General features: G+C 38.6%; 1 protein-coding gene, 1 long non-coding RNA gene and 1 pseudogene across 2 annotated transcripts; all 3 read right to left on the bottom strand.

The window, feature by feature from the left end:
• Positions 1-1,717: 1,717 nt before the first annotated feature.
• LOC140524867 (olfactory receptor 5F1-like) lies at positions 1,718-4,531 on the bottom strand. The gene has a single exon (XM_072639724.1). It carries the CDS (start codon positions 4,529-4,531, stop codon positions 3,854-3,856), a length of 678 nt encoding a protein of 225 aa, XP_072495825.1. The 3' UTR covers positions 1,718-3,853.
• Positions 4,532-13,328: 8,797 nt separating this feature from the next.
• LOC140522599 (olfactory receptor 5F1-like) lies at positions 13,329-21,400 on the bottom strand (annotated as a pseudogene).
• On the bottom strand, positions 13,847-20,762 carry LOC140524868 (uncharacterized). Its single transcript, XR_011973862.1, has 2 exons — positions 20,535-20,762; positions 13,847-18,942 (listed from the first exon to the last, which is right to left on the bottom strand). It is a non-coding gene; the product is annotated as an uncharacterized lncRNA (long non-coding RNA).
• Positions 21,401-26,886: the final 5,486 nt, after the last annotated feature.

Genomic DNA, 26,886 nt, shown 5'->3' with positions numbered 1-26,886 from the left:
TACAAGAAAAGAGAGATTAGTATAAGGGAAAGGTGAGGTGTGATAGAAGGGAGGGCACATCAGAATGCAAGATATTATGGGATGGGGGACGGGAGAGATGGAGAGAAAAGTTTAAACTCAAAATTTTGTGGAAATGAATGTCGTAATCTAAAAATAAATAAGCAAACAAAGGAAAAAAGTATAATCAGTTTCGTAAATTTTGATGATGAAGAATATGATGATGATAGATTGAGAAGTTTGCCACTGGGATTGCTAACTTAATTTCAATATTTGTTTTAATGCTAATCTTTGTTCACTCTGCTAAAGAACATTTCTTAAAATGTTTGAAAGCCTTTGAAAGTTTTTTTTTAATCTTCTTGCCGTGTGGATCATGCAATCAAATATAATCCTCCAATTTTATTATTTCTATCATATTAAATTTTTAATCTTCATTGATTTATAAAATAGCTTGATATACCAAGCTCCGTAATAGGTACTGGGGATATAAGTAGAGAAGAATATCACAAACCTACTAAAAGTCAGAAGGTACTTAAATTCTCATGGAAAAGACAAATAATATATATGTACATGTATATGTACACTCTTGTATGCATTAATATATGTACACACGTGTGTATATATACACCAACACAAATAGTGTGTGAATTTTAAATATATATCAAGTTGAGAAATAATCATATATATAGAAAGATGGAAAATATAAGGTAGTCTGGGCACAGTACTGGTCACTTGTGGGATCTGGAAATGCCTCAAGTAGTATATGTTACCTGAGTGACAAATTAAAGGGAAAAAAGGATTCTGACATTATTGTAAAGAGGGAGTTCATTACATTCATGGAGGAAAAACAAAGAAAGGCAAAGTGATAGAAAACAAAATGTTTTATGCGAGGAACAGAGAAGTGACTAGTTTAGCTGGATCTCTAGAAAAGCAAATAATGTCCAATGAGGTCAGAAAAACAGACAGAGTAAGCTCTGAAATGCCTTAAAGTTAAATGTATGAATTTATGGTTTATCCTAGGAGTGGCTAGGCAGAGTAATCACAGGAGCAAGCCTATGTTAAAGAAAAATAGTTGAAGTGTGTAGAATGGGTGGAATTATGAAGAAACAATACTGGAAATCATTTGGAAACCTCCTGCAATAGTCTATTCAGGAGTTGATTTGAGCCTGAATTAAGGCAGAAGCTATCTGAATAGAAAAAAGGATTCATATCAAAGAGATGCAATGAAGGTAGAAATTTCAAAATGCTATTGTAGATAATGTTACAAAAGTAAAACTGGTGAGATCTGAGAACCAACACTACATGTGGGATCAGAAAGATTTAGGATAAAGTCAAGATTATGAATCGTGTAAATGATGATGGTATTACTGATAAAAAGGAAAGCTTGGAAAAGGTGTCTGTTTGGGGAAGTAGATAATGAGTTCAGTTTGGATATGTTGAGTACAAGATGTTTGGATACATCCAATTTAAAATGTCCAGCAAGAGTTTTTTGATATGAGTACTTTGCTTGGAGATGAAGATGACACATATAATTCTTAGTCACAAACATGCGTACTATGAATGAAAATTATTTTCGTATATTGAATGTTAATTAGAAATATTAAAATGGAAAGGCATGCCTTGAATAACTTGCATTTAGTCATTTTCAAAGTCTTCCTCTGCTGTTTCTCCTGAATTTGTATTTATGGCTTTTTAATAATAAAATCTTCCACATCATGAATTTCTTTAAAGTATATTTTTTATTTTCAAGGAAAATAGTTATATTTGCTTTGTTGATCCCTTTTTTGACTTGCGAATATTTTTAAAAATCTTTGAATATGTCTGTACCTCTTTGATAATTTTATTTTGTTGCTTTTGTACTGAATAATATTATTCCAATTTTTAACATTTCTTTATTGCTTCAAGGATTTTTTTTCTCTCATTTTAGTTCTATAGAGGTATAGTTTCTGTCAGAAAAGCCTGTTTAGTGTTGGTTTCATTCAAGAGCCCTATGGAGTCCCTTGAAGTACAACCTGTTATTACATCTCTTCTAGTATGACAAATGACCTCTTATTTATCTTACAGTTTATAGTTTGCTGATTAGTGATTGCTGTCATCTTGGGTATCAGTGTTAATTATTCAAAGAATGTTCAGATGTCCATGTAATTGATAGGAAAGATTGTAGATCAATTCATGTCTGAAAGTGGAAATGAACAATCAATATTTTTTTTGCATTTTTTATTTTATTTATTTTTTTATTGTTCATTTTTTTTTGCATTGATCTAACAAACAAACTCTACATATGGAAAGATGAATTTAGGAAATATCTCAATTATATTAAAGCATATAGTAACCTCTGACTCAATCAGTTACAAGAATGCACATTTTGTCATTTTGTTCTGTATTGAACGAGTTATATTGCATTGGGTGAAACCTGCCGTGAAAGATTCAATTGAACTGTTACAAGAGACCTTCCGCTTCTCTCTCCTCCCCCAAAGCACTGATTCCATCTTTTAAAATCTTCCTTTTGCCTAGAGTTTCCAACGATATCAAACACATGATGCTGAAAAGTCCTCCAAAAGCTTGTACACTTTTCAGGAATATTATCTGGGATGTCATCTAATGTTAAAAGCATAGTTACAGATACATTGAATCTTTTAATTTATTTTAGTGTACAATAATTTTCTTTCATTTCTCAATTTTGCATATTTATTGGATTCACTACTGTCGCTTTCATTGCCACGATGTTCCCTAGAATCACTACAATTAAGGTTTCTACTGTTAAGTAGAGAAAAATGAAAAATAAAAACCCACTTATCCCACCTCAGCAAATATCATCAGTAAACAGTTGAAGGAGTTATCTGTATATTTGTATTCTTAATTAATTTTGTTATCCAAAAAATCATTGAAGTGATGAGATTCTTATTCTAGTGACAGTATTCTTTACCTTCCTCTTTATTTCTTCATTTCTCAGGCTGTAGATTAAAGGATTCAACAATGGGATAACCACTGTGTAGAATACAGATAACACTCTGCCTTGAGTTGGAAAGTACTCTGAATTTGGACACAAATAAGTAATAATCTCAATTCCATAAAATATAACAACACCTCTAACATGAGAAGTGCAGGTTGAGAATGTTTAGTGTCTCCCTTCAACTGAATGCAAGCACAGAATGGAAAAGAGTATATAAATATAAGAATTAAGAATGATCGGAAGTGTTCTTCACATGTTTATCCCAGCACAAATAAAAATGATAGTTTCATTCATGTGTGTGAGAGTTTGGAGATTGGTGGAATGTCACAGAAAAAGTGATGGATTTCCAGGCCTAGAGGCCTGTGTGGGCTACCCGAGTCTTCTTACCTTACCTCCGAGGTCTTTGGTTGGCCAAAACCGGATGCTCATATGAGAGAAAGGACGTTCCAGAGTCGAACAAGGGTTGAGCTTTATTTCAGGGTCACGGTTACAAGTGCAGGGGGGTCTTCCTTAGGAGGAAGAGGGGGAGATTTCCTAAGGAGGCTAAGATCTTAAGGGATTGGAAGTAGAAGTACAAGCGGGGAGAGAGGGGGAGGGGAGAGAGGAAAGAAGAGAAGCGGAGCCTACTGTCCTCTTGGCTCCTCACGTGCTAAGAGCTTTCAGGCTTCCTCAATCCTACTTAACCTTCAGCCGCACAGTTTGCATCTGAATACCGTGCTGTTAGATAACAATAGTGTGCCCAGATCCGGGACGACCTCGAGGGCAGGGAGACTCCACCCATCACGTATCTCCCAGGGAGAGGCGGAAATACCCGAGCTAGCCGAGCTAGCTCAGTCTGACCTTCTCGAATCCCCGCTGTTCATGGAGGGCCTCGTAAGACTCTAAGATTTAGAAGTCCCACTTTTACCCGCCTGAGACAGTCCACACGGATTTGAACTTCCAATCCCAACAATGGATGACATTGAAGCCACAGACGGATATTATGTAACTGGTGTGAATAAATGAGTTAAGGAATCCTGCTGTGAATGTCCCTGTGATCATTTTCAGGCACACTGTGCTTGATATGATAACTGGGTAAAGCAGAGGATTACAGATGGCCACATAACAGTCATATGCCATCAATCCAAAGAGGATACACTCACTAATTGCTAAAGCAATAAAGACATACATCTGCACAAAACAGCCAATGAAAGAGATTACTTTCTGTTCAAACAGCAAGTCAGCTAACATCTTTCCAATGATAGTTGAAGAACTAAAGATAACAGCTAAAGACAAGTTGGTCAGGAAAAAATACATGGGTGTGTGAAGTTGATACTGTATTTTGATTAATATAATTTTCCCTGCATTTCCCACCATTGTGAGAGTGTAAATCACTAAAAGTAATAAAAAAATCATAACTTGAAGTTTGGCTGAGTCTGCTAACCCCAGAAAGATGAATTCAGTCACTGTGGTATGATTTCCCATAGGAAATGATATTCCGAATATCGACACAGTCCTACAATGGACAATCCTAGAATCCAAAAATAAATGCAGAGATGAGGGATGACTGAGGATCTGACAGTTATAAGGAGCTTCTGACATACATTCAGATTGAAAAATGTTGTAAGTGTTTCACCTTAACCTCAGCAACTCATGAAATATACATTTATAAAATGGTGGACTTCTAGTTTTAGTTTTTTCTCTACATTTATTAAGCATCATCAAAGGTCAATTAACACAAATAAACATAAGACCAAAAGAGAGATTTCAGGAAAAGCAAAGCACCAGCAATATATGGTGAGAAACTTGAGAGTGATGAAAAAAATTACAGAAGAAAAATCACTTATATTAGCTTCAGAGGACATAGTCTCAAATTATCATAAATCTGTGCACTCTAGGAAAAATCATAATTTTTCTGGGACATAATGCCACCTTTTTTTTGAAGGGGTGGAAAGTTGAACTGGATGATTTTAAAGACACATTGCAACTCTAACTCTATGACCTTATAATAAACTTTCTAGAATTTTGAATGGTCAGGTTAATATTAATTAAAGAAATGATGTTTGAGTAGAACCCTTCAGTAAAAGCATTACCTCTAAACTCATTAAATCACACAATATATAAATATTTATTGAGTACTTACTGCATGCCAGGATAGCTATGTGGGATAGTGGAAAGAACACTAGGCCAGGATTCAGGATGACTTATCTTAGTAACTGAAAACACAAGCTCAGAAAATTATTAGTTGTTGGCCCTGGTCAAGTCAATTAATCCTGTTTACCTCTGTTTCCTCATCTGTAAAATAGGCTTGAAAGGGAAATATAAAATCACGCTACTGTCTTTGCAAAGAAAACCCCAAGTTAGTTCACAAAGTGTCAGACATGATATCAACATTAGGTATTAGGCACTACCCTTGGTTCAATGGATAATATACAAGACACGAAAATACTTGTCCCATCAGCCTTTGTAATGTTCTCCTGACTGGCCTAATACTACTACTACTGAAGGCATGCAACTGCAAGGTATAACAAAAAATTAATGTTGATTTAATCTGAAATAATTAGGATGGACTGGGCTTGATTCTTAGATCTGCCCATCGTGAGCATGGTGACAGTATGCAACCCACTTGGTCTCTCAAAGATTCAATCACTTGATCTCTAAAATGAAAGGAATGATACATTCACCAGCTGATTTTTCAGGAGGACCTCTGAGAAAAATGAACTATTTCATTAAATTTTAAAAAACCGAATTATTCCGCTGCCAAGAATTGTGCCTTTTCAACTTTCTTAAACTCACGAAATATACAGGACCTCATGATGGAAATGGTATTTTCATAATAATCCAAATAGATATTTAAAATAACGTCCACATTCTCTGTCTCATCAGGTCACAGGGCTTGATCAGCTGTATAACTTCATGGAGTAACATTCTTCTCTCCAGCTGCTCCATGTTAGCTTTCCTCAAAATCCCTTCAAATAGGTGGGGGGGGGGGGGGGGGAGGAGCCAAGATGGCAGAGTAGAAACATACACATATGCTAGCTCCAAACCCACAGCCCATAAATTACCTGTAAAGAAGAACTCCCAACAAATTCGGGAGCAGCAGAAGCCACAGAACAATGGAGCAGAGGAGATTTCTGTTCCAGAGAGACGTGAAAAACCGACGCTGGGGTCTGTCGCCCACCAGACCCTGGAGTGGAGCACAGCCCAGCCTTGGCTGCGAGGCACCAAGAGGAGCAGATCCGAGGAGGCTTCAGGGACAGAATCTCCAGCAGCTGAGCAGGATCCTCCACCCACAGGTGGCAAAGGTCAGGAGAGAGTCTTCTTGGCTGGCTGAGAGGGGAGTGGGGTGTCCCCATAACTCAGACCCCCTCGAGAGGCAGCAGTGGAGGCACCAGTGGACAGGGGCTCCCAAAGCAGGCAGGAGCTCAGATGCTGAATGTCTCTGCATAAAGCCCCTGAGGGAACTGAGTCCCCTGTGGCGGCCCTGCCCCCACCTGAGCACCTGAACTGAATCTCACACTGAATAGCAGCCCCAGCCCCACCGAAAGCCCTGAGGCTGGGAAGCAGCATTTGAATCTCAGACCCCAAGCACTAGCTGGGTGGATCTGGAGGTGTGGTGGGTGTGGAGAGGACACTCAGAAATCAAGTCACTGGCTGGGAAAATGCCCAGAAAAGGGAAAAAAAATAAGGCCATAAAAGGTTACTTTCTTGGTGAACAGATATCTCCTCCCATCCTTTCAGATGAGGAAGAACAAGGCTTACCATGAGGGAAAGATATACAAAGAAAGGCTTCTGTATCCCCATCATCCAAAATAAATATTCGGTGGGCTCAGGCCATGGAAGAGCTCAAAAAGGATTTTGAAAATCAAGTTAGAGAGGTGGAGGAAAAATGGGGAAGAAAAATGAGAGAGATGCAAGAAAAGCATGAAAAGCAGGTCAGCACCCTGCTAAAGGAGACCCAAAACAATGCTGAAGAAAAGAACACCTTGAAAAATAGGCTAACTGAATTGGCAAAAGAGGTTCAAAAAGCCAATGAGGAGAAGAATGCTTTCAAAAGCAGAATTAGCCAAATGGAAAAGGAGATTCAAAAGCTCACTGAAGAAAATAGTTCTTTCAAAATTAGAATGGAACAGATGGAGGCTAATGACTTTAGGAGAAACCAAGAAATCACAAAACAAAACCAAAAGAATGAAAAAATGGAAGAGAATGTGAAGTATCTCATTGGAAAAACAACTGACCAGGAAAATAGATCCAGGTGAGACAATTTAAAAATTATGTTACTACCTGAAAGCCATGATCAAAAAAAGAGCCTAAATATCATGTTTCATGAAATTATCAAGGAAACCTGCCCTGATATTCTAGAACCAGAGGGCAAAATAAGTGTTCAAGGAATCCAACGATCACTGCCTAAAAGAAAAGAGAAACTCCTAGGAACATTGTGGCCAAATTCCAGAGTTCTCTGGTCAAGGAGAAAATATTGCAAGCAGCTAGAAGGAAACAATTCAAGTATTGTGGAAATACAATCAGGATAACACAAGATCTAGCAGCTTTACTTTAAGGGATCAAAGTGCAGGGAATATGATGTTCCAGAAGTCAAAGGAACTAGGACTAAAACCAAGAATCACCTACCCAGCAAAACTGAGTATAATACTTCAGGGGAAAAATTGGTCTTTCAATGAAATAGAGGACTTTCAAGCATTCTTGATGAAAAGTCCAGAGCTGAAAAGAAAATTTGACTTTCAAACACAAGAATGAAGAGAAGCATGAAAAGGTAAACAGCAAAGAGAAGTCATAAGGGACTTACTAAAGTTGAACTGTTTACATTACTACATGGAAAGACAATATTTGTACCTCTTGAAACTTTTCAGTATCTGGGTAGTGGGTGGGATTACATACACACACACACACACGAACGCACACATACACACATACATACACGCACACACAGAGACAAAGAGCACAGAGTGAATTGAATAGGATGGGATCATATCTTTAAAAAATGAAATTAAGCAGTGAGAGAGAAATATATTGGGAGGAGAAAGGAAGAAATGAAATGGGGCAAATTACCTCTCGTAAAAGAGGCAAGCAAAAGACTTTTTAATGGAGGGAAAAAGAGGGGAGGGGAGAGAAAAACATGAAGTTTACTCTCATCACATTCAACTAAAGGAAGGAATAAAATGCACACTCATTTTGGTATGAAAACCTATCTTGCAATACATAAAAGTGGGGGGGAAGGGGATAAGCAGGGTGGGGGGGAGGATGGAAGGGAAGGCAATGGGAGGAGGAGCAATTTGAAGTCAACACTCTTGAGGAGGGACAGGATCAAAAGAGAGAATAGAAGCAATGGGGGGCAGGATAGGATGGAGAGAAATATAGTTAGTCTTACACAACACAATTATTATGAAAGTCATTTGCAAAACTACGCAGATGTGGCTTATATTGAATTGCTTTCCTTCCAAAGGGAATGGGGAGGGAGGGAGGGATGAAGAGAAGTTGGAACTCAAAGTTTTAGGAACAACCATCGAGTTCTGTTCTTGCTACTAGGAAATCAGAAATACAGGTAACGGGGTATAGAAAGTTATCTGGCCCTACAGGACAAAAGAGAAGATGGGGACAAGGGAAGGGAGGGATGTTAGAAGAGAGTGCAGAGTGATGATAGGGGCAATCAGAATGCTTGGTGTTTTGGGGTGGGGGGAGGGGACAAAGGGGGAGAAAATTTGGAACCCAAAATTTTGTGAAAATGAATGTTAAAAGTTAAAATAAAATTAAAAATAAAAATTTCCTTCAAATAGAGGTTTTATTTCTCTTTATGGTAGTTCAGTTCCCAGTGGTATTACACCTTCTTGGTGGAAAATGAGATGTGTTGCCTTGCATTTTTAAAGACAAAAAAGTCAGCAATCTCTTTGGGGGTCTATCTTAAGGGAATCATTTCACCAGAATATGATGAAATAAAGTGACATGAAGATTTCAGAGGGAAATATAAACCCTTTCCTTTTAGTGGAATGCCTTAGGGATAATAGTTTGATTCGATGCATGTTAACAATTTATTCAGTGACTTGCAAAAAGTATAATGAGGAGCTGAAGAAATGTTAATAACACAGCAGCAGGATGCATAGATAACATGGTAGATGATCAATTGCTAATTTGTTTTAGTCTTTGCCCGCTTTTCATATCATGGAGTGTGTTTAATAATTTAAGGGATAGACAAAGTTATTCCACTTGGGTCCTGAGAAAAGAACCAGGAGAATTCAAAATAATTGTGACAGATTTTTTTTCCTATGTGAAGGGGACAAATTTTTATCATCAGATCACAAGTTCTTAAATAAAATCATAAAAAGCATGACAGAGGTTATCTCTTCTAATTTTCTTATTTTATAGTTGTGGAAATTTAGACCCAGAGATGTAAAGTACTGCTAAAGTCACATAAGCTAGAACAGAGCAGGGGCTGAACCTATTTCCTCTGATTCCGAATGCACTGTTTATTTGGTTTCCAAATTCTTGTAATAAGAGCTATCCCAAAGGGTAATTGAAGGTTTTAAGGAATTAATGGATCCTTTGCTACTAGTCCATGTGCAGAGAAACAGATTGATCCCTACGAATTTTAACATCAGATAGATATTCTGTTTGGGGCCCTAATAGTTTTTTTGTTTGTTTTGCTTTGCTTTATAACATTATCCTTCCCTGTAATGTTACTCTTCTAATACCTTATTTCCCTTCATGAGCTCTACAACACTTGACAACCTATCATTTCTGTAAAATGACACTCAGTTTCCCACCTCCATATCTTTGACTGACTATATGATGTACCTAGAATGTTCATTTTTGTTCCTCTTAGTATCCCTGCTTTAAATTGACATTCAGGCAAAATCATACTTTCTGCCACAGGCTTCTCCAGCTCTTGTACTTGTTTCCAACTTCTACTGGGAAATTATTAATTTTGGATTTGTCTATCATCTTTTCATTCTGTTTACTTGAAGTATCTATTTACATGTTGACTCCTCTAAATCAATGTGAGATCCTTGAGATCAGGACCAGTTTTCATGATTTTTTCCCCTTTGTCAGGTACAAAGAGCTTTGCTCAGTACCTGGCACGTAAAAAATGTTTAGTGAAAACCATTAGGGTGTCTCTGTGCTAAGGACAAGTTTACTGATCATATGGTTCTGTGTATTTTGTTTATATTGGATTTGGCTTCAATCAACAATGATATGCCATTGGGTCTTCAAATTTTACCGAAATATCCAACTTCTTATTGATTTTCTAGACTTCTTTAGTTCAATTTTAACTTAAGTGGATGAATACAAATTAGGAATAATCCATTTAATTCAATCAACAAACACCTGGCTACCACGTAGGTTGAAGTATCAAATTTTGCAAGTGCAGAATATATACCTCAAATAATCCATTAGATCCCACTAACCAGTGTTGTCAGGGCTCTCTATAAAATTAATCATCATGGTTGGTTCTATGCTTCCTTATATCAATAATATATGAATGTTAGGTGATATTGTCAGGCTCAGTGTTTTTTGAGACTTGTTATCTATCCCTGATCCAATCTACATTTTAAAATGCTGCCTCTGTTTCATTCAGCTTCGCAAAAACAGAAATCTTCTCAAAAATGCACTAAATTGTCAAATGAACAACTAGTCTACTAACCGTATTTGCAATTTAAAATCCATATTTGTTTATAATATATCTTGATGTATCAAGCTCTGTTGTAGATACTAGGGATATTAATCACAAAGTCTACTAAAAGTCAGAAAGTACTTAAATTCTAATGGGAAAGACAAGTTATATATACATACATATGTGTGTGCACTCTTCCACACGTTAGTATATGTACACATGTGTAAATATAATATGTGTGTATATGTATGTATATGTGTGTGTTGTGTATGTGTGTGTATGCATGCATAAATTCCACATACATAAAGCTGGTAAATGCTAATATACAGAAAAATGTTAATAAAAGTTAGTCTGGTCACAGTACTAATTAGTTGTGGGATCTGGGAAGGCTTCATGTAATATGTGGTACCTGAGCTACAAATTAGGAGAAAAGAGGGACTCTGAAGTTCTTATAAAGAGAGAGTTCATTATATTCCTGGAGGATAAACAATGAAAGTTAAGGTGATGAAAAATGAAATGCCTTGTCCCTGGAAGGGAAAATAATAAACTAGAAAAATAGGCTAGAAAGACAGATTCAGTTTAAGTTATGAGAGCTTTTAAAAGTTAAATAGGAAAATTTTATGTTTTATCTTAGAGGTAATCAAATATCACTGGAGTTGGTTAGGTAGAGGAGTCGTAGTTTTCATTAAAGAACAATTAGTGGAAATATGTAAAATGAACAGGATTGGGAAGAGACAATGCTGGAAATCAATTAGAAAACTCCTCCCATAGTTTATACAGGACATGGTCTGAGTTTGAACTGAGGTAGCAACCATTTGAATGGGAGAAAATGGTTCAAATATGAGAGATGTCATGAATGTAAAAATTCCAAAAGACTAGGGTAGATATTATCTTGCAAATGTAAAAAACATGGTGAGATCTAACAATTGATAGTTTATGTGGGATGAGAAAGATTTATCATAATGTGAAGATTGTGAACCTGGTATACAGCAAGGATGGAGGTCTCACTGACAATAAAAGGAAAGTCTGGAACAGGGGGTGGGTTTGGGGAAGCAAATGGGTTCAGTTTTGGGTTTGTTGTGTGCAAGGTATTTGGGGTCACCTAATCTGAAATGTCCAACAAGGAATTTTGGGTGTGGTTCCTTTGCTTAAAATTACTTTTTACTTTAACTCTGAGTGATCAAGAGCCAAACAATGACTACTAAGGGGATGGTTGATTGAGATCTATTATTGGCCACTCAATGAGAGCCAATATTGATGTTACAGCCTTTAAGAAAAAAATCTCCCTTACCCTCTAAGATATTTTGCTAGGTTTCTGATATCAAAATTTGCATTCTTTTTGGCAGAGCACCTGCAGGTAAAGGTAATATATCCTACGCAGATAGAAGGAGACAAACGAGGGAAGGGAAAGGAAAGGAGTGAACAAACAAACAAAGGAACAAAAAAATGAAGGAAAGAAAGAGCTGCTTTTCCCCAAAGGAACTGACCAGTTGAGTCACCAGGGTGGGGAAGCTTGGGCTACTCACAGATTGTTGTTTGTAATTCTTTCAGGAAGAGGACTATGACAACATGATGGTGATGCCATGACTTTCAGGTGAATTCCATTTAAGTGAGGGAAAACTGTGCAAAGCCTCACTTTCTCCTCTGGAGACATCTGGGTCTAGTGGCAAGATATAGATCAGAATGACTGGAGATGGCCCCCTGCATATTTTTTAAAGATATTTGAACCAATCTCTCTCACTTCGAGATGTTTCTTTTGTTGCTTTTGTATATTCTAATATTATAGTTTTAAGCATTTCTTCATCTATCGATTACTTGAAGGATTTTTTCTTTCTAATTATAACTGTAGATTTATAGTTTGTGTCAGCAAACGTATTTAATATAGTTTTTAGTTCACTAGATCTATGAACTCTCTAACTGTAACGTTGTCAGACCTTGTCTATTATGGCAAATATTCTCTATTTTTTATGCTATGTAATTTGCAGACTGGTGACTAATATTATCTTGGATATGAGTGTTAATTATTCAAGGAATGTTCAGATGGCTATAACTGATGGAAAAGTTGTAGATCAATTTATACCTAAAAATGGAGAAGGGCAATTCACAAATCACCTTTTTTCATTTAACATTGATCTTTCATACTCAACCCTACATATGGAAAGATACAATACAGAATTAGCTGTATCATTTTAAGGCACATTTTAGCCACTGACTGAAGAATCTACTAGAATCCCGAAATTTGTAATTTTGTTTTACATTAAATAAGTTAAAAAGCATTGGGTGATATCTGCTGTGAAAATTCAAATACTAACCTGTTACAACAGTCTTTCCTCTTCTTACTCACCCCCCCCCCAAAACAACAGCAACAAGAATATTGGTTCCATATTTAAAGCATCCTCTTCTTGTCTAGAGTTTCTATCTATATGAAATATATGGTGCTAGGAACTCACTCAAACCTTGCGCAGTTCTTAGGAATATTACCTGGAATTTCACCTGATATTGGAAGCATAAGTTCCAACTCAATCCCATTGAATTTTTGCATTCATCCTAATCTGAATTTTTTTATTTTTAATTTGTTTCTATATTAATTGTTTTCACTTCTATGAGAATGTCACAATGTTATCTAGAATCACTAAAATTAGACCTTCCATATTTAAGTAAAGAAAATGAATAAAAGCCCACTTAGACTACCTTAGCTAATTTCAGTAAATATAGGCCAAAAGAATTATCTGCATTTTATGTTCTTTATTTATTTTGTTATCCTAAAATAACCAATTACATAAATGTTGTGATCTTTCTAATGATAGCATTGTTTAAAGGCCTCTTCACTGTAGATTAAAGGGTTCAACATCTGGATAACCACTATGTAGAATACAGGTATAACTTTTCCTTGAATTGAGTAGTAGTTTGAACTTAGATACAAATAAGTAACAATCTCAATTCCGTGAAATACAGCAACAGCTGTAAGATGAGAAGCACAGGTTGAGAATACTTTGCTCCTCCCTTCAATTGCATGCAAGTGTGAAATAAAGAAGAGGATATAGATATAAGAGGTAAAGATAATAAGAAGTGTTCCTAACATGTTTATCCCAGCACAAATAAAAATGATAGTTTAATTCATCTGAGTATGCGAGTAAGAGAGTTTTAGTACTGGGAGACTGTCACAGAAAAATTGATGGATGATGCTATGGTTACGGCATAGCTTACCGAGAGGACCAAGTCTTATGCCTGGCCAGCAGGCTGCTCATCCTCCTGTGGAGCTCGCAAGTAAGAGAATGAGGTGGGAGAGCGGGTCAGTAAGCAACTCTGATTTATTCAAGCAAGCACTCTGATTATATAGTCTCTGCCAGCTAGCCCAGTGAACCATGGTAACACACTTAAACAAACCTAAAACTATAGAAATGAACACAAGCTGGAACTATAGTGATAACAACAAACCAGGGGTGGGACTGTCCCTTCCAGCACCATCTTGTTCACCCTTCCCTGCTCCAGACTCAGTTTACCTGATGTCCGTCAGTGTGGCCTCCAATGGTGTGGCGGTCAGCGCCCTTAACAACTCCCCCTTTTTGTTATAGACCGATGACCTTCACGGGTTTGTACATCTCTCAGCTTGAACTGATTTTCAATAAGCATCTTCATTGTATCTTTTACAATTCGTAGGGCACATTTGAGACATGCTGGTATGAGACATATAACAATCAGGATAACAAAACTTTCTGACAACAATGGATCTAGCCAATTAAACAATGAGGTGGAATGACCAAAAAGTTGCATCATGTCTGAAACAAAATTTTCAGGTATTAACTTTTTTGTCCCTTGAGTATTTATATCCAATGCCAATTTTTCCAACAGTTTCATTTCACTTGAAACGTTGGTGAGTGTTAAACCATGTAACTGAGATCTTCTTTCTTCCCAATTAAATTCAGTATCATTATACAATTTGTTCATCATACAAAAATGACGATATCTGTAATCACGTCTTAAAGCCAATTGTGTTTCTATGGCCTGCAGTTCATCCCCAATTGCTATTACATCATTTCTTAACATTAGAATGGCCTGATAGAATTTGTGATCCATCTTCAATAGTTCCCTAAATCCCACTGGTACATTATTTGTACAAACACCAAGGATAGCCCTTCACCAGTCCGGTAAAGTTGAAATGTCTACTAATGTCCAAAGGTCCAATACTGGTCCTCGGCCTGGCTCACTGTTTAGAAGCAGTAAGATGCAGCTGACTAATTTCATGGCTCAGGTGTTAAAGTTTCTTCTTCTTTCTCTGGCAGAATCCCTGTGATTTCTTCCTGGTGCTGTATGACCCGTAGTCTTTTCACTGGTACCCAGATCTCCTTGTCTCCTGAAAAGATACAAGCATAACCCTTGCCCCAAGTTATTAGGGTATGTAGTCCATGCCATTGCCCTTCCTGATCTCACCACATGGCTGTCTGTCCTATGGCCGGAGGCGTCCATTACAATTTTTTCTTAAAATCATCTGGTGGTCTGCCTGATCTGACCATGTGTTTCATGGCAGGCGTAAGACCGTGCTCACCGAATTTTAAAAAATTGATAGTAAAGTGCCAATTTTAATTGATCATGTGCCGTGGACCTGGGTCCCGAAGCTCCTCCTTTTTGTTTTTGGACATATTGTTTTATGGTGCGGTTCGCACGTTCTACTATGGCTTGTCCTGTGGGATTATAGGGGATCCCAGTCACATGAGAAATTCCGAATTCTGAGAGAAATTTTTGGAAGGCTGAAGCAGTGTATGCTGGGCCAGTATCAGTCTTTAATAGTCGTGGGACGCCATGGGCGCCAAAACATTGAAGCATATGACTACACACATCCTTGACTGCCTCTCTGATGCATAGAGTAGCCATGATGAAACCGGAGAAAGTGTCTATAGACACATGGACATATTTAAGCCTCCCAAATGAAGCTATGTGAGTCACATCCATTTGCCAGATATCATTAGGATGTGATCCCTTAGGATTGTACACTCTGCATGGCATTGGTGGCTGGAAAGGAATGCATGTTGTGCATGATTTTACAGTCTTTCAGGATTCTTTCTTAGTAAGTTTATATAACTGTCTTAATGATTTTGCTGATATATGAAACTTGTTGTGAGCCTGCTGAGCTTCCTCAGTGGCTTCTAGGTATACACCTCCTGACACTACTCAATCCACAACCTCATTTCCTTCTGCTAGAGGCCCTGGTAGATTGGAGTGGGATCTTATATGTAAAATGTGGAATGGGAACATACGTCCTCTTATGGTGTTTTGGACTTCCGCTAGCAACTGTCCAATTTCTAATTGAGTTGATATGCAGGCAGTCTCTAGGTCTGGTATAAGTGTGGCTACGTATCTACTGTCAGTAATGACATTGATAGGCTCATCAATTTCTAAAGCCTTCCAGACCACAAATAGTTCATTCTTTTGGGTGGATGAGAACGGAGTATCATATACCTGCAACCATTTATCTTGATATACATATGTGGCTTCTCTATTTAATTTTGTGGCATCAGTAAATACATTCTTTCCTATGACCGGAGTGTCATGGTGTTTCTCAGCCCATGTCCATTGTGTTTCCTGGTATATGCTTAGAGCCTTATTTATGTTCCCTGTTTTGAAGTTCTGATTAATAATGACTTGCCATTCTGGGTATTCTGTAAAGCATTTCTCTACTTGTTCTTTAGTGTATCTACAGTAGATGGCATCAGGATCTCTTCCTATCAGTTTCCTCACTCTCTGAATTGCCTTGTAAACCACTTGTGCAACTAGTACACAGTAAGGGACACAAGACCTATTGTGTACTCTCTTCAAATGTATCCACTCTAATACTCCTTCTTCTTGTGAAGGCATTCTGTGGGAAGTTCCACAGTGAAAAGGATAGAGATATACATATTTTCTGTTGGTATATATCTCCTGGTGCTAGCCTCCACGATTTTTGTTTGAATTTTGGAGATGCACTCCAACGCTTGAGCAGTCCATTCTCGTGGTAAATTTAAGTCGGGATCTCCTTTCAGCATGTCATACAACGGGTGTAATACACCTGTAGGTATTCCTAATTGTGGTCTGATCCACTGAAGCTCTCCTATCACCTTTTGCATACGATTGAGAGTCTTGATTTTAGACACATCTATTACAGGTGATTTAATATGGATTTGATGTTCTAATATGGTTTGTCCTAAGTAATGTATAGGCAGGTCTTTCTATATCTTATCAGATGCTATTTTTAAGCCCTGTTTGAGGAATTCTCTCTCTGTCATTTGTAATGTCATTTCTAAGATTTCAATGTTATCATGAGCTCCTAAGATATCATCCATATAATGGAGTATCAACACCTGGGGAAATCTCTTCCTGACTGGGTGTAATGTCTTGTCTACATACCACTGACAAATTGTGGGACTGTTTTTCATTCCTTGGGGTAGTACCTTCCATTGGTAACGATGGTATGGCTCCTGTAGATTGACACGGGGTACAGAGAATGCAAACCTTTTCCTATCCTCAGTATGAACAGGAATACTGTAAAAACAATCTTTGATGTCAATCACCCAAAGTTTATAACTGCTGGGAATTACATTGGGTGATGGCAAACCTGGCTGCAAAGCACCCATCGGCTGCATGATGTCATTGATCTTTCTCAAATCAGTCAACATTCTGTATTTTCCAGATTTCTTTTTTATGACAAATACAGGAGAGTTCCAAGGACTAAAGGATTCCTCAATGTGTCCTAACTCTAACTGTTCTTGTACTAGGTCTTTCAAGGCCATGAGATTTTCATATTTTAGGGTCCATTGATCCACCCAGATGGGCTCATCCGAGATCTATCGTAATTTTGGTGGTGGAATTTTCACGGCATTGTCATCAATAGACCCGTTCAAAAATTTGTTGTTAATCTTACCCCTAATTGTGTAAGCAGGTCTCTTCCCCATAGTATTATGGGAAGCCCTTCCAATACTTGTGGCCAAAATTTTCCTGATCTGTCCTCAAAAGTCCATCGTAGTGGTCTGGCCACCTCCGTGGCCCATTTTGAGCCTCCTGTGCCATATACATTGTTTTCCTCTCCTATTGGCCATTGAGATTCCCATTGTGAAAAAGGGAATACGCTTCTGTCTGTACCGGTGTCAACAAGGCCTGTTTTAGGTATTCCTTCTATATATATATGGTAAGCATTGGTCTCTGATTGCCAATTTGTTGAGTCCAATATATTGTTTGTTCTATGTTATGATTCATTTGTATCAATTGTGCTACTGGCTGCCCTCTATCAACCTCAACCTCCACATTGTTAGAGTTGCACATCAGGATCTTGTGTAAGGTACCAATTGGTGGTTGCTGTACTACGGCCTGTAAGCCTGTGTAAGCATTTGCTGGTGCAGCAATGATAATCTCTTGCTTTGTTTTGATGCATATTTCCTCTATTGGTAACCATACTGTTGTGCATGGAAGTTATCAGGAAATTCCCTAGGCTTCTAATTAATTTTGAACGTATGGCACCGACTTGAGTGTCCGGTACCTCCTCCTGAATTCGAAAGTGGCCTGTGGGATCGTCTCTGCCTCCTCCCTGTAGCCCCTCCTTTTCTCCTGGGCTGGAGGGAGGCACGTCTGCATGTTTAAATATTGAGCACTACCCTTGAGAGGGGAGAATGACCTACACTCTGAAGCCCAATGTCCTGTTTTCTTACATTTTAGACAGGGTGTGGTTGGCCTACTCTTAAATGGTGTTCTGTTCCCTTGGTTCTGGAGTCCCTTTCTTCCCTCTGCATTGTCTCTACACTGCCTCCAGTAATGTCCTATTTTTCCACACTTAAAGCGTCTCATTTTTGGTCTTGCCAGTTTCAGCCTTAAGCTTAGCAATATGCTCCTTCAGGGTTCTATTCATCCTTTCTACCTGGCCTGAATTCTGGGGTCCAAGTACATGTACTCAAGCACTCCACCCTGTCTCCCTTTACGCACATGGGACCCAACATAATTTGGGATAAGGGATGAAGGTCTCGGCTTCTGAAACTGCTTCCTATTGAGACTGGATGTAGAGCTGACCCTGCCTCACAGGGTCCCAACATTGGAGGGGTTAGGTCTTTAACCAGTATGAGGAACTTGACGATTCAGAGGGTGATAGGTGATATTACAGTTCTTGAGAAAGGGATGTCTCTCCACCTGGTGGAGGGAGGCAACTTACAAAAACTGAAGCACAATTTTTATACCCTAATATCCAACTTAATTGCTCATGTGGCTTTAGAAAAGAGGGGAGATTTGAGTAACTTTTGGGTACCTTCCAAGTTTCAGCTACAGCCCACGGCACTTTCACAAAGAAAGCTGGTAGCTGGTAATGGGGGGAAACCAACCGACCATCCACAAGCCCTGGATGCCTGAAACTCAGGTATCTAAGGAGAGAGACCTTATGGAAAAGAAATTTTATTTAGCCACTATGCAAGTACTCTAACAAACCAAATTCTTAGGTATAACTGAATTCCTAAATATAATACATCTTTGACTCTGTTTGAATTCAGATAGGAGTGAAATTTTCCCATGGAGTTGAAATAAGCAATGCACATTAACAGGACTCACACACATAAGAGATTTCATTTCAGATCCTTCTATCTCAAATTTAAAACTTGTCCTGATAAAAAAGTCAATTGTTACAACTTTTGAGCAAGTCACATCATTATTTATGAATTATACAAGCCAAACAATTTTCTTAGGACTGATGACCATGTCCACATGAAAGGAGCATTGGCAGTTTTGCAAAATAAAAGGAATTGGCATGGATCCCATGCCTCCCAATCCCAAACATATAGGAGGACTGTTCTGAATGGGCAGAACCAGTCTAAATAAATTATTACTCCATTCATTTCTTTCCACACATAGTAATCCATTAACAATTTTAGGTTAAGCATTAAAACAGCAGCTTTTGAGCTGTAACTTTTTATTAACAGGCAAAGGTGAAAATACCTGGTTTTCTAAATAGCATAATTTTTCCAACATCTTTTAGTTTCAACAAAATTCAGATTACAAATTTCTTTCTCTAACACCATTTCTGGATTATAGAGTAAAATAAAACTGTTGATACTTCTAACTTTTACTCAAGAAAATTTCACATCTCTGGCCACTCCTTAAAAATGTTTTTGAAAGAAAAAGTTGTGAAACTGCAAGTGGAAGTGAGGGAGACTCTGGAACAAAGTCCAGCGGCGCCAAGTCTCCTCCTTTTCACCTGGGAGTTTCAAAGCCTTGTCTCTGAGGTGTCTTTTCTCTTTCTTCAGTAGGTTTCTCAATTTATCAGTTAGCTTTTTAACACTGTCCTGCAAATTCTGCACCATCTGTCTGTTCTTCCATCTCTCTTCTAAGTTTAGATATGTGAGTGCTGGCTGCCTTTCTGGGCTATTGTCCCTTGTACTATTTGACTCTGACGGGGCTGTCTGTGAGGATGTGATGAATGTTCTCATTTGCACTGCCTTGCCACCGTCTTCTATGAACACATTCTTCAGCATGTTATATAGAATGTGTACTGACCCTGACTCAACTTTTGTGAACTTTGCCCCATTTCAATCTTACTCACGGTTACACCTCTTCCCACCGAGCTGAATTGCGCGTGTATTCTCCTGCGTCAGCTTCTCAGATTCGCTTCCCGGAGGACTCGGTGAGGCGGACAGGCTACCGTCTCCTGTCGCGCTCGGGTATCGGCCTTTGACCCTGTCCTGATAGCTCCTGTACACTGTCTAGGCTTCTGGAGAGCCTGACTCACTCGGGGGGGGGGGGGGGGACTGAGGGACCTTATTCCCTCAGCTGAGATTCCTGAGGGACCTAATTTCCCTCGGCTGAGATTCTTAAGGGACTTAATCTCCCTTGAGTGAGTTTCTTAAGGGACCTAATTTCCTTTGGCTGAGCTTCCTGCTTCTTCCCCCCTGCTTGTGCCCCAGTTTGGTGGGCGCCAAGTTGCTAATGGCCCCACGTTGGTGGGCGCAAAGTTGTTATGGTTACGGCATAGCTTACCGAGAGGACCAAGTCTTATGCCTGGCCAGCAGGCTGCTCATCCTCCTGTGGAGCTCGCAAGTAAGAGAATGAGGTGGGAGAGTGGGTCAGTAAGCAACTCTGATTTATTCAAGCAAGCACTCTGATTATATAGTCTCTGCCAGCTAGCCCAGTGAACCATGGTAACACACTTCAACAAACCTGAAACTATAGAAATGAACACAAGCTGGAACTATAGTGATAACAACAAACCAGGGGTGGGGCATTCCCTTCCAGCACCATCTTGTTCACCCTTCCCTGCTCCAGACTCAGTTTACCTGATGTCCGCAAGTGTGGCATCCCAGATGGTGTGGTGGTCAGCGCCCCTAACAGGATGACATCGGAGCCACAGAAGGATGAACTACTTATGTAATTTGTATGAATAATTGAGTTAAGGCATACTGCTGTTAAGGTCCCTATGGCCATCTTCAGGCACACTGTCCTTGACATGGTAATTGGGTAAAGGAGGAGATTACATATGGCCACATAAAGGTCATAATCCATCAGTCCAAAGAGGATACACTCAGTGGTTATCAGTGCAATGAAGACATACATCTGTAAAAAGCAGCCAGTAAAATAGATGACTTTCTGTTCAGACAATAAGTCAACTAACATCTTTGGAGTGACAGATGAAGTATATAAAATATTAGTCAAGAACAAGTTGGTAAAGAAAAAATAAGTGTGTGGCGTGGAGAATCGATCACGATTAATGTAATCATCCCTGAATTTCCCATCATTGTGAGGGTGTAGATCATCAAAAATAATACAAAAAGTATAATTTGAATATCAGGTGAGTGTGTTAACCCTAACAAGATAAATTCAGTCACTGTAGTATGGTTTTCCCCAGATATTTACTCCAAATATGAGCTCAGTGACTGGAAAATCCTAGAATAAAAAAAATGAATGAATTAAATGGGGGAGGGATGCTTTCACTGAAGAGTTAATTTGAGGATCTCATTGAAAACGAGGTATGATTCAAACTGAGAAAAATAGTGGGTCTTATTTTGCCTTAACCTCAATTAAGCAAGAAGTATTTACTCTTGAAATAGTGGGCTTATTGTTTTTTCTTCATCTGTATTAAGAAGTAACTATCTGTATGACCATATACTTTGTACTAGGGATTAAAAAAGCAGATAATTTCTCATATAAATATTTTAAAAAGACATACAACAGCAAAAGAATGACACAGCAAAATATGGCAAGAAATCAGAGAAAGACGAAAAATTTGTTTCAGTAGAAAAATAATTTATATTAGGTTGAGAGTATATAGTCTTAAGTCATCATATGACTTCTGCATTCTAGGAAAAAGCACAATCTCTCTAAGATATAATTTCATCATAACCCCCCTCTGGAGATTGGAATGGATGTTTTAAAAGGTATGATCCAACTCTAACTCTATTATCCTATTATCTGCTTGTTGGAATTAAGATTGGTCAAGATTTTCATAGTTAAGGAAGTAACTTCTGAGTAGAACCCTTCAGGAAAAGAATTATTTAACAATTAGTTAAATGAATCAACAAGTCCTGTATGATCACTTCCTATATGACCAGTGCAGCCAAATGGATAGAGCATTAGTGATAGAATTAGGAAGACTCATTTTCATGAGTCTAAATCCTGTATTAGACACTTGGGCAAATCACTTCACTCTCTCTCAGTTCTGCATCTGTAAAATGACTGGAGAGGGAAATGGCACACCACTCCCGTGTCTCTGTGAAGAAAAACTCAAGTGGAGTGGTGAAGAATCAGATAGGATGGAAATGACTGAACAACATTAACAGCACCATGACAGACATTAACTTTGACTCGACGGATCACACACAAAACATGAAAACACTTGTACTGTTATTAAAATCTGCTTCTACCATGCCTTATCCTACTGTTCCCAAAGGCATACACCTGCGAAAGATAAAAATACTAAAGGGTATTTATAAATATTTGTTTACTTTGAAATGACTAGGAGGGAGGTCTGCATTTTTTATCCAGACCCCTGCACCACCTATAAGACCAGGCTCCAAAAGAACATTAATAGTGTTTTGTATTAGAAGGAATTCAATAAAACTCAGTTTGATGGGGGAAAGTACATGATTGCATATTTCTATTAAAATTATTTGTGCAAATATTAACAGGAATGATGAAGAAATTTATATAAAGATAAATTATAAGCTTGCAACCTTAGGCTGAAGTAATAGAAAGAGACTTCCCATGGTCAGAGAATTAAGAATTCTCCATTAGTTTGGTCAATATGCATTTGGAGTTTTGTGATCATTCTAGGTTAGCTTTGTAGGAAGGACATTCATTAGCCTGCCAGCATCCAGTGTTGAGTAATTAGGAAGTGAGATGATTTAAGGATAAATTGGGTGAACGGTATGGAGCAGATGAAGACCATCTTTAATACTTCAAACGATATAGAGATTCAAAAACTAGGGGAAAGATCCATTTGTACAAAAATATTCATAGTACCTCTTTTTGTGGTAGTTTGAACTGCGAATTGGAGTAATACCTATCAATGCAAGAATGGATGGAAGAGTTGTAATTTAAAATTCTAATGGAGTATTATTGTGCTATAAGAAATGACAAGAAGGATGATTTTTTATTTTTTGTTAATTAGTTTTAGTTATCAACATTCATTTCCACAAATTTTGAGTTACAAATTTTCTCCCCATCTCTCCTCTCTACCCACCAAAAAACGCCATGCACTCTGGTTACCCCTTCCCCCAATCTGCCCTACCTTCTATCCCACACACCCTCCCTCTCGTTGTTTCCAGATTCTCTCTTTTCTTGTAGGGCAAGACAGATTTCTATACCCCATTACCTGTATTTCTTATTTCCCAGTTGCATGTAAAAACAGTTCTCAACTTTCGTTCCTTAAAACGTTGAGTTCCAACTTTTCTCCCTTCTTCCCTCCCCATACATCCCTAGTGAGAAGGTAAACAATTCAACATATGCTATATATGTGTATTTTTGTAAAAGACTTACATAGTAGTCATGTTGTGTAAGACTAACTATATTTCCCTCCATCCTATCCTGCCCCCATTTATTATATTCTCTCTTTTGATCTCATCCCTCCCCAAAAGTGTTTACTTCAAATTGTTCCCTCCTCCAACTTGCCTTCCCTTCTATCATCTCCAACCTGACCCGACTCATCTCCTTCTTACCTTTCCTATAGTGTAAGATAGAATTTCATACTAAATTCAACGTACATGTTATTTCCTCAAGCCAAATGTGCTGACAGTAAGCTTCACTTTTTCCCTTTCACCTCTCCACTTTTCCCCTCCATTGAAAAGACTTTTTCATGCCTCTTTTATGACAGATGATTTGCCCTATTCCATTTCTCCCTTTCTCCTCCCAATATATTATCTCTCTCACCCCTTAATTTCATTTTTTTTAGATATCGTCCTTTCCCATTCAACTTGCCCTGTGCCCTCTGTCTATATGTGTGTATGTACATATACACAAATATATTTCTTTTTTGACAGTTTGTTATTTTCCATTTAATTTTAAGTGCATTTTGTTGTTCTGTTTCAAATATTTAATAACGGAGATTATGCGCTGTCTTCTGTGATCTTCTCAATTTCCTGTGTGGTATAGAAACTGTACTTTATACATATACCAAAAAAGTAGTTTTTGTCTCCCATGCTTCCTCAAAATGCAAATAATATCATCCCTTTTCTCCACACACACACACACACACACACACATACACATACATATATGTATATATGTCTCTGTGTGTGTCTGTGTGCATAATCTCTCGAACTACTCAAATACTGAGAAAAGTTTCAAGAGTTACAAATATAATTTTTCCAGTAGGAATGTAAACAATTCAACTTTAGCAAACCCCTTATGATTTCTCTTTCCTGTCTACTTTTTCATACTTCTCTTTATTTTTGCATTTGAAAATCAAATTTTCTACTCAGCTCTGATCTTTTCTTCAAGAATGCTTGAAATGCGGGGGGGTGGAGCCAAGATGGCAGAGTAGAAAGACGCACATACACATAGCTCCAAACCCACAACCCATAGAACATCTGTATAAAGTAACTCACGGCGAATTCTGGAGCAGTAGAGGCCACAGAACAGTGGAGCGAAGGAGATTTCTGTTCCAGAGGGACCTGCAAACCTCTCGCCAAAGGTCCGTCGCGCTGCAGACGCAGAGCCCAACCCAGCCCTGCCGCGGCCGTGGCACCGAGAGGAGCGGATCCGAGCAGGCTTCAGGGATGGAATCTCCAGCGGCCGCGCGGGTCCCTCTACCCACAGGTGATGGGGGTCGGTGAGAGGGCCTCTTTGGCGGGTCGAGAGGGGAGTGGGGTCCCCCCATAACTCAGGCCCCCTCGGGAAGCAGAAGCTGAGGCAGCGGCAGACCAGGGCTCCCCAACCTGGCAGGAGCCTGGATCCATTGTTGAAGGTTTCTGCATAAACCCCTTGAGGGAACTGAGCCCGTGAGGCGGCCCTGCCCCCACCTGAGCACCTGAACTTAATCTCACACTGAATAGCAGTCCTGCCCCCGCCCAAAGCCCTGAGTCTGGGAAAGAGCATTTGAATCTCAGACCCGAAGCGCTGGCTGGGAGGATCAGGAGATGAGGTGGGCGTGAGGAGAATATTCAGAGGTCAAGTCACTGGCTGGGAAAATGCCCAGAAAAGGGAAAAGAAATAAGACTATAGAGGGTTACTTTCTTGGTGAACAGGCATTTCCTCCCTTCCTTTCTGATGAGGAAGAACAATGCTTACCATCAGGAAAAGACACAGAAGTCAAGGCCTCTATATCCCAGCCCAATCAATGGGCTCAGGCCATGGAAGAGCTCAAAAAGAATTTTGAAAATCAAGTTAGAGAGGTGGAGGAAAAACTAGGAAGAGAAATGAGAGACATGCAGTCAAAGCATGAACAGCAGGTCAGCACCCTGCTAAAGGAGACACAAAAAAATGCTGAAAAAAATAACACCTTGAAAAATAGGCTAACTCAATTGACAAAAGAGGTTCAAAAAGCCAATGAGGAGAATGCTTTCAAAAGCAGAATTAGCCAAATGGAAAAGGAGATTCAAAAGCTCACTGAAGAAAATAGTTCTTTCAAAATTAGAATAGAACAGATGGAGGCTAATGACTTTATGAGAAACCAAGAAATCGCAAAACAAAACCAAAAGAATGAAAAAAATGCAAGATAATGTGAAATATCTTATTGGAAAAACAACTGACCTGGAAAATAGATCCAGGAGAGACAATTTGAAAATTATGGGCCTACCTGAAAGCCTTGATCAAAAAAAGAGCCTAGACATCATCTTTCATGAAATTATCAAGGAAAATTGCCCTGAGATTCTAGAACCAGAGGGCAAAATAAATATTCAAGGAATCTACAGAACACCTCCTGAAAGAGATCCAAAAAAGAGAAACTCCTAGGAACATTGTGGCCAAATTCCAGAGTTCCCTGGTCAAGGAGAAAATATTGCAAGAAGCTAGAAAGAAACAATTCAAGTATTGTGGAAATACAATCAAGATAACACAAGATCTAGCAGCTTCTACATTAAGGGATCGAAGGGCATGGAATAGGATATTCCAGAAGTCAAAGGAACTAGGACTAAAACCAAGAATCACCTACCCAGCAAAACTGAGTATAATACTTCAGGGGAAAAATTGGTCTTTCAATGAAATAGAGGACTTTCAAGCATTCTTGATGAAAAGACCAGAGCTGAAAAGAAAATTTGACTTTCAAACACAAGAATGAAGAGAAGCATGAAAAGGTGAACAGCAAAGAGAAGTCATAAGGGACTTACTAAAGTTGAACTGCTTACATTCCTACATGGAAAGACAATATTTGTACCTCTTGAAACTTTTCAGTATGTGGGTACTGGGTGGGATTACACACACACACACGTGCACACACGCACACACACATAGAGACAGAGTGCACAGAGTGAATTGAAGAGGATGGGATCATATCTTAAAAAATGAAATCAGGCAGTGAGAGAGAAATATATTGGGAGGAGAAAGGAGAAATGGAATTGGGCAAATTATCTCTCATAAAAGAGGCAAGCAAAAGACTTATTAGTGGAGGGATAAAGAGGGGAGGTGAGAAAAAAACATGAAGTTTACTCTCATCACATTCCACTAAAGGAAAGAATAAAATGCACACTCATTTTGGTATGAAAACCTATATAACAATATAGGAAAGTGGGGGAGAAGGGGATAAGCAGGGTGGGGGGGATGGAAGGGAGGGCATGGGGAGGAGGGAGCAATTTGAGGTCGACACTCATGGGGAGGGACAGGATCAAAAGAGAATAGAAGTAATGGGGGACTGGATAGCATGGAGGGAAATATAGTCAGTCTTATACAACACAACTATTAT

The sequence above is a fragment of the Notamacropus eugenii genome, chromosome 2 (genome assembly GCF_028372415.1).
Source record: "Notamacropus eugenii isolate mMacEug1 chromosome 2, mMacEug1.pri_v2, whole genome shotgun sequence".
NCBI classification, from domain to species: Eukaryota; Metazoa; Chordata; class Mammalia; order Diprotodontia; family Macropodidae; genus Notamacropus; species Notamacropus eugenii.
Note: the sequence above shows the minus strand (reverse complement) of the source record. Positions and strands in the feature narration are given on the sequence as shown.